The 15,950-nt window shown below is 50.8% G+C and overlaps 1 protein-coding gene across 3 annotated transcripts; it reads right to left on the reverse strand.

Moving 5' to 3' along the window:
• Nucleotides 1-1,893: 1,893 nt before the first annotated feature.
• COPS7A (COP9 signalosome subunit 7A) lies at nucleotides 1,894-14,152 on the reverse strand. 3 transcript variants are annotated; one of them, XM_075709545.1, is made up of 8 exons: nucleotides 13,991-14,152; nucleotides 13,788-13,863; nucleotides 13,121-13,209; nucleotides 12,843-13,045; nucleotides 12,260-12,365; nucleotides 11,785-11,936; nucleotides 11,380-11,445; nucleotides 1,894-2,082 (listed from the first exon to the last, which is right to left on the reverse strand). In XM_075709545.1, exons 1-7 carry the CDS (start codon nucleotides 14,150-14,152, stop codon nucleotides 11,406-11,408), a joined length of 828 nt encoding a protein of 275 aa, XP_075565660.1. In that variant the 3' UTR covers nucleotides 1,894-2,082; nucleotides 11,380-11,405. The 3 variants fall into 3 exon arrangements, with proteins under 3 accessions (XP_075565660.1, XP_075565669.1, XP_075565650.1); XM_075709554.1 differs by lacking the exon at nucleotides 1,894-2,082 and adding an exon at nucleotides 2,092-2,147; XM_075709535.1 differs by lacking the exon at nucleotides 1,894-2,082 and having other exon boundaries at nucleotides 10,798-11,445.
• Nucleotides 14,153-15,950: the final 1,798 nt, after the last annotated feature.

Here is a 15,950-nt window from a genome sequence, read left to right on the forward strand (position 1 = left end):
CCGGGATCTTGCCGTGTATCCCCATGTTGTATGTATGGGGACTAACGGAGGGACGGACACCTCGCTGAGGACTATCTTGCCCTGAAAAAAGGATGCCAAATCCAGCCCCTGAAAGCTTAGGGCAGAGTTTGCACGTGTTCCACCCTTCAAGGAAGCGCAGGGCAGAGCCTTTGCTGACGGCAGGCTCTTGTCCCCGCTTCCCTGTGCTGTTCTGTCCCATAGCAAACCCCAGTAGGAGTCCTGTCTTCAGGTGATGGCTCCACATCCCGGTGCAGTTGGAGAGGTCTCCGGCATCTGGGAGAGTGAAGGGAGGGACCTCGGTTGAGACAGTGGAGTAAGCGTTGGAGGGGGATAAACCAGCTGCCCCTGGGAGTGGACTGAATTTCTGGAGATGTCTTAGTCAGGGCAGGCCCTGAAGAGAGCAAGGCCAAAGGAGGAGCTACACAGGAAAAAGCAGGGCTTGGGAGAGGTGTAGTGGAAGACAAGTCCTCTTGGGGTTGCCAGACTTTGAAAGAAGGAACTGGAGCAACGGCAGCCCTCATCTCAGTGGAGGTCTTGAGATGGCACAAGATGTGGGACCTGGTGTTTTGATCTGGCGAAGAACCAGCTGAGCTCAGAAATTGCGTTACATCATGCTGTGCTTAAGGCATCGAGACAGTGGTGGTAACCAGCTGCGAAGTCCTGGCTGTTCTTTGAGGCAATGTCTGAGAAAGGGAAAAGGGAGATGGGCGTGCTGGTGGTGGGGATTAACTTGGACCTTTAAGATGTGAGGATCCATTCCTCCTTGGGCATGGAATTCCTAATTTTGATTTAATCCCTAATCCTTTTATCTGGATTCAGCATCTGCACCCTGTTGGGTGCTGTCCTGCTTACGGATCTGGGACCTTGGCATCCTCTTCCACTCTGTGGCAGGGGGTGTGATTTACCCGTCTGTTTGCGCCTTGCTAACTGCTCTACAGTCATTTCCAAGATCTTTGCCTTCTCCAGGCATGAAAAGGATCTGGTGGTCTAGGGAAATGGAAAAGAGGTTCAGTTATCAGAGGACCTTGTGTTAAGGCTGGGAAGCAGAGACAGGAACCCAGAAGAGAGTTTTAGAGATCCCAAACCAAAAAGTAAGTAGAGGAAGTGTATTGGGAAGGTCTCCACTGCTCCTGAGGCTGACACGGTATGTTAACCTCTGACTTCAGAGAGCAGAAGTTTTTTTCCCAGAGAAGGGAACCTCCCTTGACTCCTCCGGTCCTGGGAAGCCGTTCTTCACCTGCTGCTCTGGGTTCTGCTGAAGAAGCCGCCTTAGCTGCTCCAGGCTGGCATCAATCCGGGCACGATGATGCTTTTCCATCAGTGGCTTGAGGGACTCTCAAGAAGAGGAGAGAATGTGAAGGCAAAGAGAAAGAGGGCAGATCCGTACCCCGGCGGGGGTAAGATGCACTGCCACTGGTGCCTGTTGCCGAGCGATTGCGAGTTGTGCTTGGGGCTCTCCCTTTCACCGATACCCTGGTTTGATGAAAATTCACTCACTGATCACTGATGCAAGTCATTAATCCAATGGAAGAGCATGCAGAGATTTGCATGGAGGCAACAAAAAGGTATGTGTGCACAACCAAGGATTTTCTCCTCTTCCTCTGTCTTTAGACAAGCTGTGAGAACCTCTAAGTTGTAAGCAGGTGCCCGAGTCTGTGTGCAGCACTACTCTATAACTGAGCTGCCTGGAAACAAGAACACGCACACAATCGGAAAGCCCACCTCTTACACAGCCCTCACTTTGGCATTTAGACTATAACTTCGTCTGGTTAATTTTTCTCCCATTAGTTACAGTTTCAAGTGAAATGGTTTCTTGTTAAAAGTCATCCACCTGCTGTATCAGGGCAAGGGGAAGGCCTGGGATGAGTCTCTCACATTTCTGAGATGTCTGTGAGAGCTCTTCCAGCAGGATGGAGAAAGAGAAGGTTGGGTGTTCCTGACATGAAAGTCCAGCTGTGTTTGTTTAAGACATGCAGGGCACGGTTCCAAGTCATCCATCCGATAGAGACAAAATCCGTTCTCGCTCCTTCTCCCACAGCTGTTGCCTTCAAACTGGGCTAGCTGAAACACCAAAGCGATGCAGTACAGTGATTCTTCTGGATCATGCTAAGGAGCAAGTAGGGTACCTGGAGGGAGGCAGAGGGGCCGGCTGTGCTTAAAAGGCATGAGGGAAGGGGAGGTGGGCGGAATGAGGTGGAGGGAGGCTGGAAACACTGGTAGAGACATGGGTGACATAGCTGCAGGTGAGAGCACATTAGCTACACACAAGTAGAGTAGAAACTTAAGGGGGTTGGTTTGTTGTATACCCATTTTTCCATATTTCAGAATGTATTGTGAAAATAAGAGCCACTAGAGCTAGTGGAAACTTGGTCCTTAAATGTTCTTGTTGGTAGCCCTGAAGCTCTGTGTACCTTTCACTGTACTTTTTAAAGCATTGTAGAATACTGAGGAAATAACCTTGTGCCGATGTTTGTAAACAGTAAATGAGATGATATCCACAGCTGTAAACCAGTTAAACTGTCATTAAGTCAAGGTAAGAGAAAATGCAGTAAACTTAAAAATAAAAATCAATGTATCTGTTTTTATATTTTCTCAATCTCACTTTCTTGAAATTGTTCCTGTCCAACTGCTGTACTATTTTCTGATTAAATCATGGGGGGGAGTTAACAAAGGCACTACAGCAACCTAAAGTTACAGGTTACACCAGTACAAGGTATCTTACTTAGCCATGCAAGACTATTCCCTGATTTAAAAAAAAAAAAAAAAAAAGAAAGAAATTATTAACATGACAAAAGGGCCAATATTATAAATTTCAGTTCACTGATAGATTTCAAGTAATGAGGGGAAAAAGAGACCCCAGAATATGAAATTATTTCTAGTAGGATGCTGTTCTGAAACTAATGCTCATTAGTAACGTGATTAATGATCTGAAAGAAGATACTAAACCCGTGCTGATAAAGCTTTTGGAAGATCCAAGGAACAATGAAGGTGAGAAATGTTGGAAAAAGATGAGATGTGCAGAGCGGTCCATAACTATTGGTGTGGTGTTTATTTATAAACAGTAACTGTTCTGGGCTGCAGTGAAAGCAGAAAGACCTTCATCCAGGAACATAAATGTAGTCTGTGCTTTTTCAAGATGGAGGCCTGTTTTCTGGAAACCCTGGAGAGACTCCAGAAAGAACTAGGAGATTGAGAGATAACCAAGTAAATGAATGTTACTGGCCTAATTCCTCAGCTGCGGAGATGGGTTACACTTGGAGGCATTACCCTGCGTTCCCCAAGAAAAGAGGTAAAGTTTCTCCCCTGTATCACAATAGTGAACCTGTTGTGTGAAATCTGAGTATACGACGCTAAAAAGGACACCAAAGAGTAGAAGGACTCAAGAAGGGAGCAACAAGGATGACTTGAAGCCTGGAAACAGTGACTGGCAGTATGAGGTAACATGAACTCAAGACTCCTGTGTCTGAGCTCGTTCCACTTGAGCAGGGGCTGGCTTTACCCGTGTGGGAATGAGGTTTCTGACAGTAGAGGGCTCCTCAGCCTAGGAGAAAACCTGCAGCCACCTAAAGATGGAACTGGAAAGGAGATGCAGACCTTCACGGGAGAGCGTGATCATTAGAGCATACCTGGGCTTTCCAGCTACTCCAAACCTAGATGGGGTCTCTCAAAGAGAAGGAACGGGGTGAGGTAGTTCCTGGCCACTTGAGAAGCCAAACGGTGGGATTATACCTGTCCCTTCGGGCTTTAAAAATCTATGAATCTGAGAGGAAAGCAGGCTGGTGCAGTGCTAGATTGGGGGGGGGGGGGGGGGGCGGGGGTGGGAAGGGGAAGAAGAGACCTGGTGACTTGCCGGGCACTTCAAAGCACATGGGACCACAGAGCGAGCTGCAGGAAACAGAGCGCTCTGTGGGCACGGTGGTTGCTTTGGGAAACAAGTGTGCAGTTCCATGGGGTGAGAGTGCGAAATCCTGCAGGAATCAGAGCGCTCTGTGGGCACGGTGGTTGCTTTGGGAAACAAGTGTGCAGTTCCATGGGGTGAGAGTGCGAAATCCCACAGGTGAATGCCACTCCCTTGGCACTGACTCTGGTGCTGGAGAACAACGGGATTTAAAACAGACCTCAGTACAGGGGTCTAGGTTAAAAATCACTTGTTTGATTTTTGCAACATTTTTTTACTTTCCAAATCACACCAAAAAAAATTACTTGATTTTATTTTTCAGCCCTGTCTTAAATATAACTATTTTTTCTCTTCCTGGGAACTTGCTTTTTTAAAGACAACACTTCAAAAAATGTCCCCATAAGGAAACTTCACTTAGGTTACTATTCCTTCCACTATCTCCTCACATGTGGCTGCTTATAAATCCTGAGGGCACTTAATACAAACTTAGGGGGCAAGAAAAGGAGATACAAAGGAAGGGGAATAGAATAGACACTACCTAACTCCAACTGCTGGTGCCATAATGGTCAAAGGTAAGCTAGAAGTAGAGATGTTAGCCTCACGATATCCATTCCTTACTAATAAGAGAAAAGGAGAATAAGGTTTGCAAAAAATAAATACATGAGTAAATAAATAAAACCCGGACACATTGCCAAATTGGATGAGGGTATCACACAGGAGGACGCAGGTGGCCTTAAAGGTGTCAGTAACAGCAAAGGGACTAAAGTTAGCAGTACAAAGTAAAAGGGAAAAGGCACATAGGACCTAAACCCAAGACTTTCTTAGCTGTAAATTGGAGCCTCTTTGATTAAGCAGCAAAAAAGAAGAAATACTCAGGATCACCAGTGAATCATATAATAACTGTAAGCACCTACTGAGGGCATCAAGGAGAAGACGCACATGATCTGGGAGGCATTTCTAGTAGCTATAGGTGTGCCTTACTGTTGCTGTGCAAGATGCTGATAAGACTTCACCTGTGGAAAAGAACTGTGCTCATTTCTAGCCAAGAAAGCTTAATTTGAAATTGCAAGTAAGAGCAAGCTTGTAGGATAGCCTATAAGCTACGGAGAGCTCACAATGTATGAGACGGCCGGTTTGGTTAGTTAAGCAAAGTGAAATCTATGCTCAAGGGAAATAAACACCAGGGAGGAAGAACAGCTTCAGCTAAAGCTGCACTGGCACAGGCACAAGAGAATATAAACTAGCTGTGAATCCACTTAAGCTGGAAATTAGAAAAACTTTCTAACCACTACAGCAGTCAGGTTCTGGGGCAGCCTGCCAAGGGGACTAGTGGGGACAATAAAATTAACCAGGTTTTGGTTGGCACTTGAGAAGCTTTCGCAAGGGATTATGAGACCATACCAGTAAGAGAGCACGCTCGGTCACCAGGAGCCTCCTTCTCACTGCTGCTCCCACCGAACCGCTCATCCATCTTCCCACATCCCAAAGCCAGTGCTAAATGCTTCAGAGGCAGATGCAGGGAATCCCACAGGAGCTAGGGCAAAGCCTCCCCAGAAACATTTTCTCCTGATCCAAAGGGGCTGGGACTTCACTTGTGCCTTGGAGCAGGAGGGCTCAGAGTTGCTTTTAACACATGCACAAGTGCTACAGAAATTCTGGACGTTCTTGTTACCTGTGTATAAGGGTCATGGCTCTCGAATCCACCTGCCATTTTGGTATCTATTGAATTAATCACAACATGAATATAATTGCGCAAAGACTTTTGTTGCAAACAAATTCCTTTCCCCAGCAGTGGAAGAGTCTGCCACTGGCAGAGGAAAAACCAGCCCAGTTCCACACCGCACTGGCAGGGATTCTCCCGGAAAACTAGAGCAGGCCTGAAGAGAAACACCCAAGAGGTGGGTGGCTGAGGAACCAATAGAGAAAGCAGGTGGGTTTTTTCTGAGTTTTGCAGCTAAGTGCTGACTAGCACTAGGAAAAGGGATGAGGAGAGAAGAGCCCTGTGGGTAGGAACACAGACAGTCATGGAGAGGATGGAAAGGGGCCACAGAAGGAAAGTGAGAAGCTATTCCAGGGGATAAAGAGGAGACGAGAAGGATGCCAGGGATCTGAGAGATGCATTTGCAGCTGCTGACATGGGCCACAGGACTCTTTTGACTACTCTACCTTTCACTGCATTGTAGTCCTGCAGAGCCAGGGCCTCATCCCAGGCAAGAAGCAGGCACAACCCTCAGCGGCTGCTGTCGGCAGGGAGCCTTTGTGAGAAGGTACGGCCCCACGGGAAGCAGACCAGGACACCCATCCAGCTGTGTCAGTTCACCCAACAGACCAGACTGTCAGGCACCCACCTTCCACATAAAGCCTTTGGAGGGGAGGTGAGCCAACACCCCACTAAAGCAGAGGTGAGGCATCCCCACTGTTAGCTCTGGGGGAACCACACAGCCACGCGAACATCCTCCAGACCAGTAAAGGCAAGCTCGCATCACTGTGACCTCTGCAGCGTCCCTGCAGCCCCGAAGGATGCTGCAGCACCCACTCCCCCAGCTGGCACTGGGGACCCACTGGAGGATGGAGGCAGCGGGTGCATATCCTGGGGAAACCTTCTGTCATGAGATGTTTCCCTCCCAGCCCATCCGTTCATCAAAAAACAAACCCCTTATATGTCTCATTTGGGGAACAGAGGCAAGGGCAGCCTCAGCAACCCCCCATAAACAAAATGCTGGCTCCCTTTGAGGGGAGCCCTGCTGAGGGCCATTAAGCAGTGTTGTGGTTTAGCCCCAGCCAGCAACTAAGCACCACGCAGCCTCTTGCTCACTCCCCCTACCCCGGTGGGATGGGGGAGAGAATCGGAGGAGTAAGAGTGAGAAACACTCCTGGGTTGAGATAAGAACAGTTTAATAATTGAAATAAAGTAAAATGGTAATGATAATAGTAACAATATAATAATAATAATAATAATATACAAAGCAAGTGATGCACAATGCAATTGCTCACCACCCGCCGACCGATACCCAGCCAGTTCCCGAGCAGCGATCACTGCCCCCCCGGCCAACCCCCCCAGTTTCTATACTGAGCATGACGTCATATGGTATGGAATAGCCCTTTGGTCAGTTTGGATCAACTATTCTGGCTGTGCCCCCTCCCAGTTTCTTGTGCACCTGGCAGAGCATGGGAAGCTGAAAAGTCCTTGACTAGCATAAGCAGTACTTAGCAACAACTAAACCATCAGTGTGTTATCAACATTCTTCTCATTCTAAATCCAAAACACAGCACTATGCCTGCTACTAGGAAGAAAATTAACTCTATCCCAGCCGAAACCAGGACAAGCAGAAAGACCACCTCTACCTCTGAAGGTCCCCCAGCAGAAAACACTGGAGGATGGGGAGAACATGGGCAAGTCCTGCAGGGTGCTCAACCCAGCTGCCAGGCTCCTCTCCACTCACCAGGCACCCATGGGCACCACGGCGGATGCTGGGCTGCTGGCACCATGGTGTCTGACCCCATCACCTTCAAGAAGGGGAACAGCAACTGCCCCAGAAGAAATTGTGTCTCCAGTAATGCAATGCGAAGAATTACCCTCATTAACCACGATTCCTAATAAGAATCTGCAGCTACCTCTCAGCACAGGGTGGCTGGCAAAATTCAGACATCCCTCTCCCCAGTCAGGTGTGAATTGGAGGAGCAGGGATAGGTCCTGTCCTACCTTCTCCCTTTTCTGAATCCAGATGTGAAAGCCCCACGTATGACACCGAAAGACAGGTTGCAACGCATCACTGCGCAAGAGTCAGTACAATCGCTATGCTAGGGCTGGCAGATCTGCTCCTCAAGCTAGGACAAAGGCTTCTCCATACCCTCTCTTCTACAGTCCCCTAAACCTCAGTCCTTTGCCAGAGCTTAGGGTGTTGTGTGTCCAGGTATTTCTGTTCTGCTCTACTCAGGGTCCATTTTCTCAGTCTTTTCTTTGGGAGAAAACAGCGCTAAAAACACAAAGACATTTAAAATTAAAATGAAACCTATAATAATAATGCTCAGTACTTACCTCACTCTTGCCATCTGCAAAGTGATTTACAAATGTTAACTAATAATCTTCACACCCTCTCTGACTGAAATTCAGAGAAACAGCTGAAGTGAACAAGAAAATAAAAAGCATGGTTTTCAGGTGAAGGGCGAGGGGAAACCTATGCTCCTGCCCGCTGTTTGCCATCCAGCAAGGCAATGTGCAGCAACATTTTCTTTCTGCACTGCACACCTCTCATGTATTTTTCAGTCATACCAAAGGTCTGAAGTACTTTTACCTGCTACCTTCTGCTTCCTTTTTCTTAATGGAGGTCCTAAAAGGTGTTCCCTTTGGAAAATAAACAAAATGGAAGACTTTCAGAGCTGTGCAGATGCCTCTTGAGCAAATACATTTAATCCCAAACTCTTCCAAAATCCACAACACAACCAGCCTCAAGAGGGGCAAATAAGAAAACGGGAAGGGGGAGCAAAGCCTATGGCTGTGCTTGGCAAATGCCACTATCAGAGAGCTGAGCTGAGTCTTGGAGAGGAGGAAAACTGGATGCCACAAAACAAAGTTATGGCAGAAGCACGCAGGCAGACTCGCAATGGCTGTGATTTAGCCGTGAGGATCTGAGCCTGGGGCTTCAGAACAGCCCTAGGCTGATGTGCTGAGCCCCCCCAGGACCCCATGGTGGTCCATGTTCTGGTTGCTGTCACCTGTGCACGGGTTTTTGTGCTCACAAGACCGATGCCAGCGTGTGTACAGAGCTCAGGCACAGCTCTGCCTTGCCAGTGTGCTGTGCAGGTGTGCTCAACAAGTGTATCGCATGCGACTGGCATGGAGCTCACAGTGCTGGCTTGGGATGCTTCCAACTCCGCTCCTGGGATCTGCAGCCTGGATTTAAACTGTGGATTCAGGGTGTCTAAAAAGGCCCTTTGTGCCTAATAGCCACAGTGGAGTTAAAGAGAGCAAGGGCCCACAGGTCAGAGAGGAGCCAAGACAGTTGGGACAAAGGGCTGTTAGAGCTGCTCTTCCTAAGCAGCAGCAGGACTTTTGTGGGGCACAAATATCCTCCTCTGTTACTGGTAACTTCAGCTCTCCCCGGAGGAGCCACTGCTCCAGCCCAGCTCCCACTGGACCTCAGCCGGCTGTTAGGACAGGTGCTTTGTCTGGCTGCTTGGCTCCATCCCAAGCCCATTCTCCTCTCTCCTTCACTTCACACCCCAACGGCTTTGCAAGCAGCTCCTCTTTCAAAGGGCGTGAGGTGCCAGACATTTGGCAGGTGCTCAGGGCTTGCCAGGTATCACCTCCCCTGTCGGCACCTCAGTCCCAGACTGGCCCTTCCCATGGAGTGGGAGAATCTGATGAGCACGGATGTTATTGCCTCTTGCAGACAATCGCAAATGCAGCGACCACGGTGACTCTCCTCACTGAGAGAGACAGACGAAGGCAATGTGATGCAGAGGGAGGAAGGCTTGAGGTAATTTAAACAAAAGCTGAAAGCACTGTCACAACCCCTCCTTGTAACTTACAGAAAACAGGACTCGTCAAGTAGACTCCCTATTGCTGCAAATTAGCCAGACCTCTCTAGAGCCCCAGCTTAGCTGCCCCCTTATGCGCTCCTGCAGCCAGATTTGCATCTCTTGTCTGGACAACTTAATGCCAAACCTCTCCTGCTCGGCACTTACTTGCCAGATGACTGCAGCCAAGGGGCTTGATGCCTCGGGGCACAGAATGGAGAAAAGGTGTGGGGCTGCCCTAGCTCTTGGAGACCTCAGCCAGTGACAGCAGGCACCCCAGGACAGCTCCGCAGATCCTCGCCCCAGCACAGCTGGCTGGTAGGCCCCGCCCTGCGACCTTACACACAGGGAAGAAAGCTGCTTCAAAGTTTTACGAGTTCATGGGTTTCAGTGACAGGGGTTTCCCACCGAAAGCGAGTGCTGCATTACAGCAGTCTAGAATTAGTAAAACAGCGATACTGCACAAACCAGCATTTTGTGGTGTTAGAGTACTGAGATGACATCACACCTTGCTACCAGTAAACAAGCACGGTCTCATGCCCCCTCCCTGCCTCCTTAACAAGGCTTGCTCCCACCTGCGCTGCCTCAGCCCCAGCTCTCGCTTGTCTGCACAGGGAGCTGACCCAGAAGAAAACTCACCCAGGCCAGTGAATTGAAAAAGTCTCCATGCAGACAAAGATCAGGGCTTTCCCTTGTTGAATTATTTTCTGGTGGTTTGCTCACACACAGACACCCAGGTTCAGGGAATCAAATTGTAGCATCGGCACAAGGGAAGAGGCAGAACCAAGCTGGGGCGGGAGTCACAGTGTGCAGTGCGGCACTCGCATCCGTCTGACCTGGCTTCAAGCCAGCCTCAAGGATGCATCCTCTGAAGAATCTGACGTTTTTTTCTGGGCATCTCACAGGAGCCAACTTCATTAAAAAGATCTTTTTTCAACCAGACTCCAACATCACCCAAGAATGGCTTAAGCAGCATCTATACCATGAAAATTTACCCAGATGGGCATTGACTCTGTTACCTTCAACTCTGTCAGGCAAGTCCCCACATCACTTTCTGTTTTGTCCCCAGGCACGTAGTATTGACACTTTTTCCTCAACCTCTGCACCTTCCTCTCAGACTACCTGAAAAGCACCTCTGGAACATTCAAAAGATGCAAATCAATCACACAAGAAACTCTTTAAATAAGATTTAGGATTCATTCCTGCTTTATGGACTCTAGTCACAGCTCTACCAAGCTACTGTGGCACTGCCCTTTAGAAAATGAGTATTTTGAGGATATATTCCACCCAGAAACAGGATAGAGGCTCTCAATATCACAACTTATTTTGGAACATCCAGAATCAGTATGCGAGACGGAGACACACCACCACAGGAGCACAAGTTTGTACAGATATGTCCATAGGTCTATATTTTTATTGTTTTATATATATTTATAATATATTTATATATTTTTAAAAGAATCCCTTCAAAAACTACCCTCCCACCTAGCAAAACAAAGATTAAACAATCAAAGATGGCAGCTGCATCCTGGAGCAAAGTGTCCCAGGGGCCTCATAGAGCCAAAATGATTGCTGAGCACCAGTGCACTCTTTCCAAGCTTCTGTGATGCCCTGCGGGTGCAAAGGTGACCGACACAGTTCTATGGCTCTTTAAATTGACCTGTCAAAGGACAGGGAGAGAGAAAGAGAGAAACACACAGCTGTGGCTATGGGGGCTTGAGGGGTAAGGGAAACAGCAACGCGTACAACTGGAAGCTTAGAGTGTGAAATGCTGTAATGAAGAGGAGGGAGGCACTGCCTGGGAAGTCGGTAAAGAAGATAGGAAAGAGAACAAACATGCAGGAGAATTAGTTGGCAAGACAGGATCTCAGAGAAGAGCTCAGAAGCATCACACTTGGGACCCTTGCTACCCCTCCATCCCCCAAATCTCTTCCTCTCACCCTCCCAGTTGTGAAGGGAGATCCAACTAGTTTGATTTAGACCAAATCTTCGCACTGCCCCGGAGCCTGTGGAGAGAGGAAAAAACAAAAAACCAAAACCAATTCAGAGTGGACACTAAGGCTCACCCCTGACTTCCTTTTCTAAATGCATACAAAGAGTGGCTGATGTTCTTTGCAAGAGAACAACAAGGAAGGCTTATGAATTCTGCTTCAGATCAAGAGTTGCAGAGATCTTCCCCCAAATTAGCAGGAGACGAGCTCAGCTGGGACTACATATCTGACCATTCCATGTCCAGGGAGCAGATCCCTGCAGTCAGTAACCTCACTGCTCTGAAACAGGGCACCCCAGTTCACCTCCTGAACACACACACAGAGCAGCTCTGTTCATTTGCCCCCACTCCTCACCCTTTGGCTTTGGAAGTTTTCTTGCTCGCCTGGCGCTGATTGGTGCCAGGGGCCGGCTCCCTGAGCTCTGTTAGGTGCTGCTCCGGGTCTTGGGATGTGGCTGCTGCAGCAGCTGCTGTTGTCACTTTAATGGTCTTCTTCAGGTTTGCCACCTGCAACAGCAGAAAAGCAAGAACCAAGGAATTTCCCACATTTTTACTTTGCTTTGGGTTTTGGGGTTTGTTTGTTTTAAAGCAAGCCCGGGATTTAAGAGCTGCAAGCTCAGGTCAAACAAGAGCTAACAGCTGTCCAGACCTCTGTACTACAGAGGAGTGCTAAGCTGATTTAGGACTCTTCTTCAGGCACACCCCCCAGGGGGTCTGGCCTAGGGAAAAGGTAATGCCTTACTTGAGCAAAGACTGTAACAACCACAGGGTGCTGGTTCTAGTGATTTTTAAGTGAGGGGCACTGGCTGCTCCCTCCTCGGCCCACTCACCTCGCTCTCTATCTGCTGCTTAAGTGCCAGCTGTTGCTCTTTATGCTGGTTGGCCCGGCTAACCTGCTCTTCAATGCCCGACAAGACAACCTCGCAGCCCTGGCACCTGGAGAGAAGACATAGAACTGAACAGGCCAGGTAATTTACACAGCATAGAAAGAAACGTGAAAGATGACAGATTTCAACTCTAGAGGCCAAAAAGACTGGAAGGTGATGCCTACACCAAGCAGGGAAGACACAGGAGCAGGAGTCAAATGTAATAACGTAGTGACGTCATTACCCGAGAGGGGGACAAATAACAAAGTGACACGAGGTTAGGAACTACAGATATATACTCAGAAAGCCTCCTGCCAGCAGCCAGGATTGTGCAAAGGATGCTGCAGTCTCATCACTCCTCCATCAACAAACAGGGGAATGTGGAAAATTATTTTTGGAAAATTACTTTCCGCTGGAGTATGGGAAAGGGGATTGAGTAGGCCACCTCACAACACTACCCCCCAGTGACACACAAGAGGATCCGGGGAAGCCACCGGCCACTCCTGCAACCTTTTTTGGATGTTAGTATTGGGGGCTTCCTCCTCACCACTCCTGCAATGTGCGGGTGATGGTGCTTAGCTCCTCCCTCCGGATGTCCCTCCCAATGCTGTAATCCACCTCCAGGCGCTGGTTCCGCTGATCCAAGCTCCCTCGCAGCACATCTGCATACACAGCCTCAATCACAAGGTCCTCCAGTTGTCGGACGTTCTTCAGCTGTAACTGCTCCAGCAGCACCGAATAGGGGATGCACTGTGGAAACATGACAGTAACTAGCATGAGGTAATCCCAGTGGGAGGAGAATTCGGGGAAAAAAAGGGCCACTACCTTGATCTTGGCAGCCAGAGTGACGACTGACAGGTGCCTCAGTTTGTTCTTCTGAGCCTCTGACAAGGGAGGGAGGTTTGCTGCTTCAGCTGTTGTCACAGGAAAGAACAGGGTATAAGAATTTATGCCTCACTTTCCATTTCCCAGCCCTGCACAGAAGCATCTGCACCATACCCATTTCTTAAAGCTTCTGCACACCAATCCCCCAAGCGATGCTTCGTCTTGCCAAGCCGTCCCCATTAATTCTCAGCTCAAAAGACCCTTTCTGAGCAGCCTTTCCTCCCCTCAGTCTCAAGTCATCCTCTCTAGCTGTCTGGTGCCTTATTTATGGAGGTCTGCATATCCCAGCGGATACCTAAGTCTTTCCCCTCGCCCCTCAAAAATGTCTTTGTCAAGATGTTCTTGGAAATTCCCCACGCAGCTGGCAAACAGTAGCATTAATTATTGTCAGGTACTCCAGCAGTCTCGGGCCCAAACCGCCACCGGGCGCCTGTCAGGCCGTAGTGATGGAGGCACAGTTCTTGCTGCAAAGGGTGGCAGTTTGGGTGAGGGTCTACAAGGGCTCGGGGCTCCGGCACGTTTTCTGCACCGAGGGACCAGCATCACCGGGAGGGGAAAGGGCCCCTGAACCACCTTGTGCCCCCGCCACCCCGGGGCCCGGCCTCACCCAGGTAGTCGGCGTAGGTGCCGTAAGCGAAGATGGTCAGGAGGCGGAAGACGGGGGAGAACTCGCTGTCGGCCAGCTGCGGGGACACAGGGTCAGGCCCCGCCGCACTCCGGCCCGGGCCGCGGGCAGGGCCCTCTAGGCCTGCCGCCCGGGGCGGGCCGCGGGGGCCGGGCCAGGCTGGGCCGGGGCCGGGCCGGTCTCACCTCCCGGACGGCGGGCATGTCCAGCAGCTCCCCGAAGACGTAGATGCCCGGGGCCTCCAGCACCTGGTGGATGAGGCTGGCGAGGGCGGCGCCGCGGGCCGCCTTGGCCAGCAGCAAGAACTGCTCCTGGCTCTGCCCCGTCACCTTCCCCTCGGCCGCCATGGCGCTGCCGCCGCCGCCCCCCGCAGGGCTCGGGCCCCGCCGCGCTCGCCCCCACGCAGACGCAGACGCAGACGCAGGCCCAGGCCCAGGCCCCGGCCCCGGCCCCGGCCCCGGCCCCGGCCCCGCCGCCGGGCGCCACCCGGCTCAGCCCCCTCCCCGCCCCGCCAGAACTTCTCTATGGCACCGCCGGGCGCAGAGCGGCGACTTCCGGTTGCTGACGCCGCCCGGCCCCGCCACGCCGCGGCCCCGCGCCCGCCTCCGACTGGGGGAGGCAGCGGCACGGCCCGCCTCCGCCGCTTTCCCATTGGCCGGCCGCGGGGCCGAGCGGCGGGGCGGGCCGGCCGCGAGGTCGCCCCCCGCCGGCCGGGGTGGGCGCCGGCCTCGGTGGGCGCCGGCCTCGTCCCCTCCCCGGCAGCCGAGCACCGCCGCGGGGCGCCGCCCGCCTTGGCCCCGGCCTCCCCCGGACCCGGGGTCGGGCAGGGCCCGGCAGGCGTGGCGTGCACAAGCCCACGCCCGGTGCTCGCTGCTGCCCCAGTCTCTGCGGCCCGGGCGGTTCCGTGGGGCCCGGGGCGCGGCCTGGCGTGAGGCGGCAGGGGACGCCTGGCCGGGGCGGGGTGGCCATCCCCCGGGGCACAGCCTCGGGGCGGCGGCCCCTGCTTCCACAGGGCCCCGGCTGGGACTCGGCCGCCGCAGGGGCTGCCTGGGGCGCAGCCTCCACCCCAGCTGACGGTGGGCACCGGTTTGTCACCGGCTCTCGCCATGCTGGTCACGGGTGCCGTCTGTCCATCCGTCGTCTCTGTTTTCTACTGCTTTTTTCATGCCCTGCCCTGCTGACCACCAGCCCCTGCTCACTTCTGTTCTATGCCACCCATCTCCTGTCAGAAACTGCCCTGGGCCACCCGCTCGCACCAAAATGTGCCCAGCGAGCTGCTGCTGGCATGACAGTCACGGATGCCGCGTGAATATCCACGTACCCCTGGGTCTTTCCGTACATTCTGGTGAATATCTACTCTTCACCCGTACAATATTTATGTTGAAATAACTGATGAGAAAACAGATGCGCTACTCTATGGCACGGTATTTTTCATATTTCAGTGATATATTTTGTAAGTACCACACCAGGATTAAAAGAGATGCATAGAATACCTTGTGTGTGCCTACACATCGCTCTTGTCTTTGCTCTGCTTTCACACCATTAAGATCTCGCTATTTTGGGCAGTGTTTTGGGGATATGTAAATGTAAAAAATCTTATGTTGCAAAGCACCGTACTTACATATTTAAACTGTGCATTTCTTAAATCCCTGCATGCATCCTCTCCTCTACTGCATTAATTTTTACAAAAAAAGATTGCTTTACTATCTGCTGAATCATTAACCATCGCACTTGTCAAGAAATGCATCCCCGATGCAGGCAGGCTATGGCCATAAAAAGATAGTTTAAACACTCCACAAGGATAGAAATGTTTATGGTATACTTCAAGTATCTCTTCGTGGGCAAATCAGTTAGTGTAATGTGATCAGGAGGCATTGCTGAGGGCACGCTTCCTTGTGTTAGGTGAAAGAGCTCTTTTTACACTGATGGGTCTAAAAAGTGAGGGTCATTTTGGAAAAAAGACCTTCGTAGTTCTTCTTGTCTTGTATAAATCATGTGGTAGGTGGAGGTGAGTTGTGAGGGGGACTGGGAGCTGCGCAGTCAGCAAACACTCATTTCAATAAGCAGCATTAAGCTGTTTGGCCAAGAGTTTCCAGTCCGGCACCAACTTCCTCGTGGCTGGCTGCTTTAGAAATCAGCAATGAT

Source organism: Pelecanus crispus, chromosome 1, assembly GCF_030463565.1.
Source record: "Pelecanus crispus isolate bPelCri1 chromosome 1, bPelCri1.pri, whole genome shotgun sequence".
Classification (NCBI taxonomy): Eukaryota; Metazoa; Chordata; class Aves; order Pelecaniformes; family Pelecanidae; genus Pelecanus; species Pelecanus crispus.

Coding starts and splice junctions, on each gene's coding strand:
- COPS7A (XM_075709545.1), bottom strand. CDS start 14,152: ATGGCGGCCGAGGGGAAGGTGACGGGGCAGAGCCAGGAGCAGTTCTTG. Junction 13,864..13,990: donor ACATGCCCGCCGTCCGGGAG/GTGAGACCGGCC, acceptor GTGTCCCCGCAG/CTGGCCGACAGCGAGTTCTC. Junction 13,210..13,787: donor CACCTACGCCGACTACCTGG/GTGAGGCCGGGC, acceptor CTGTGACAACAG/CTGAAGCAGCAAACCTCCCT.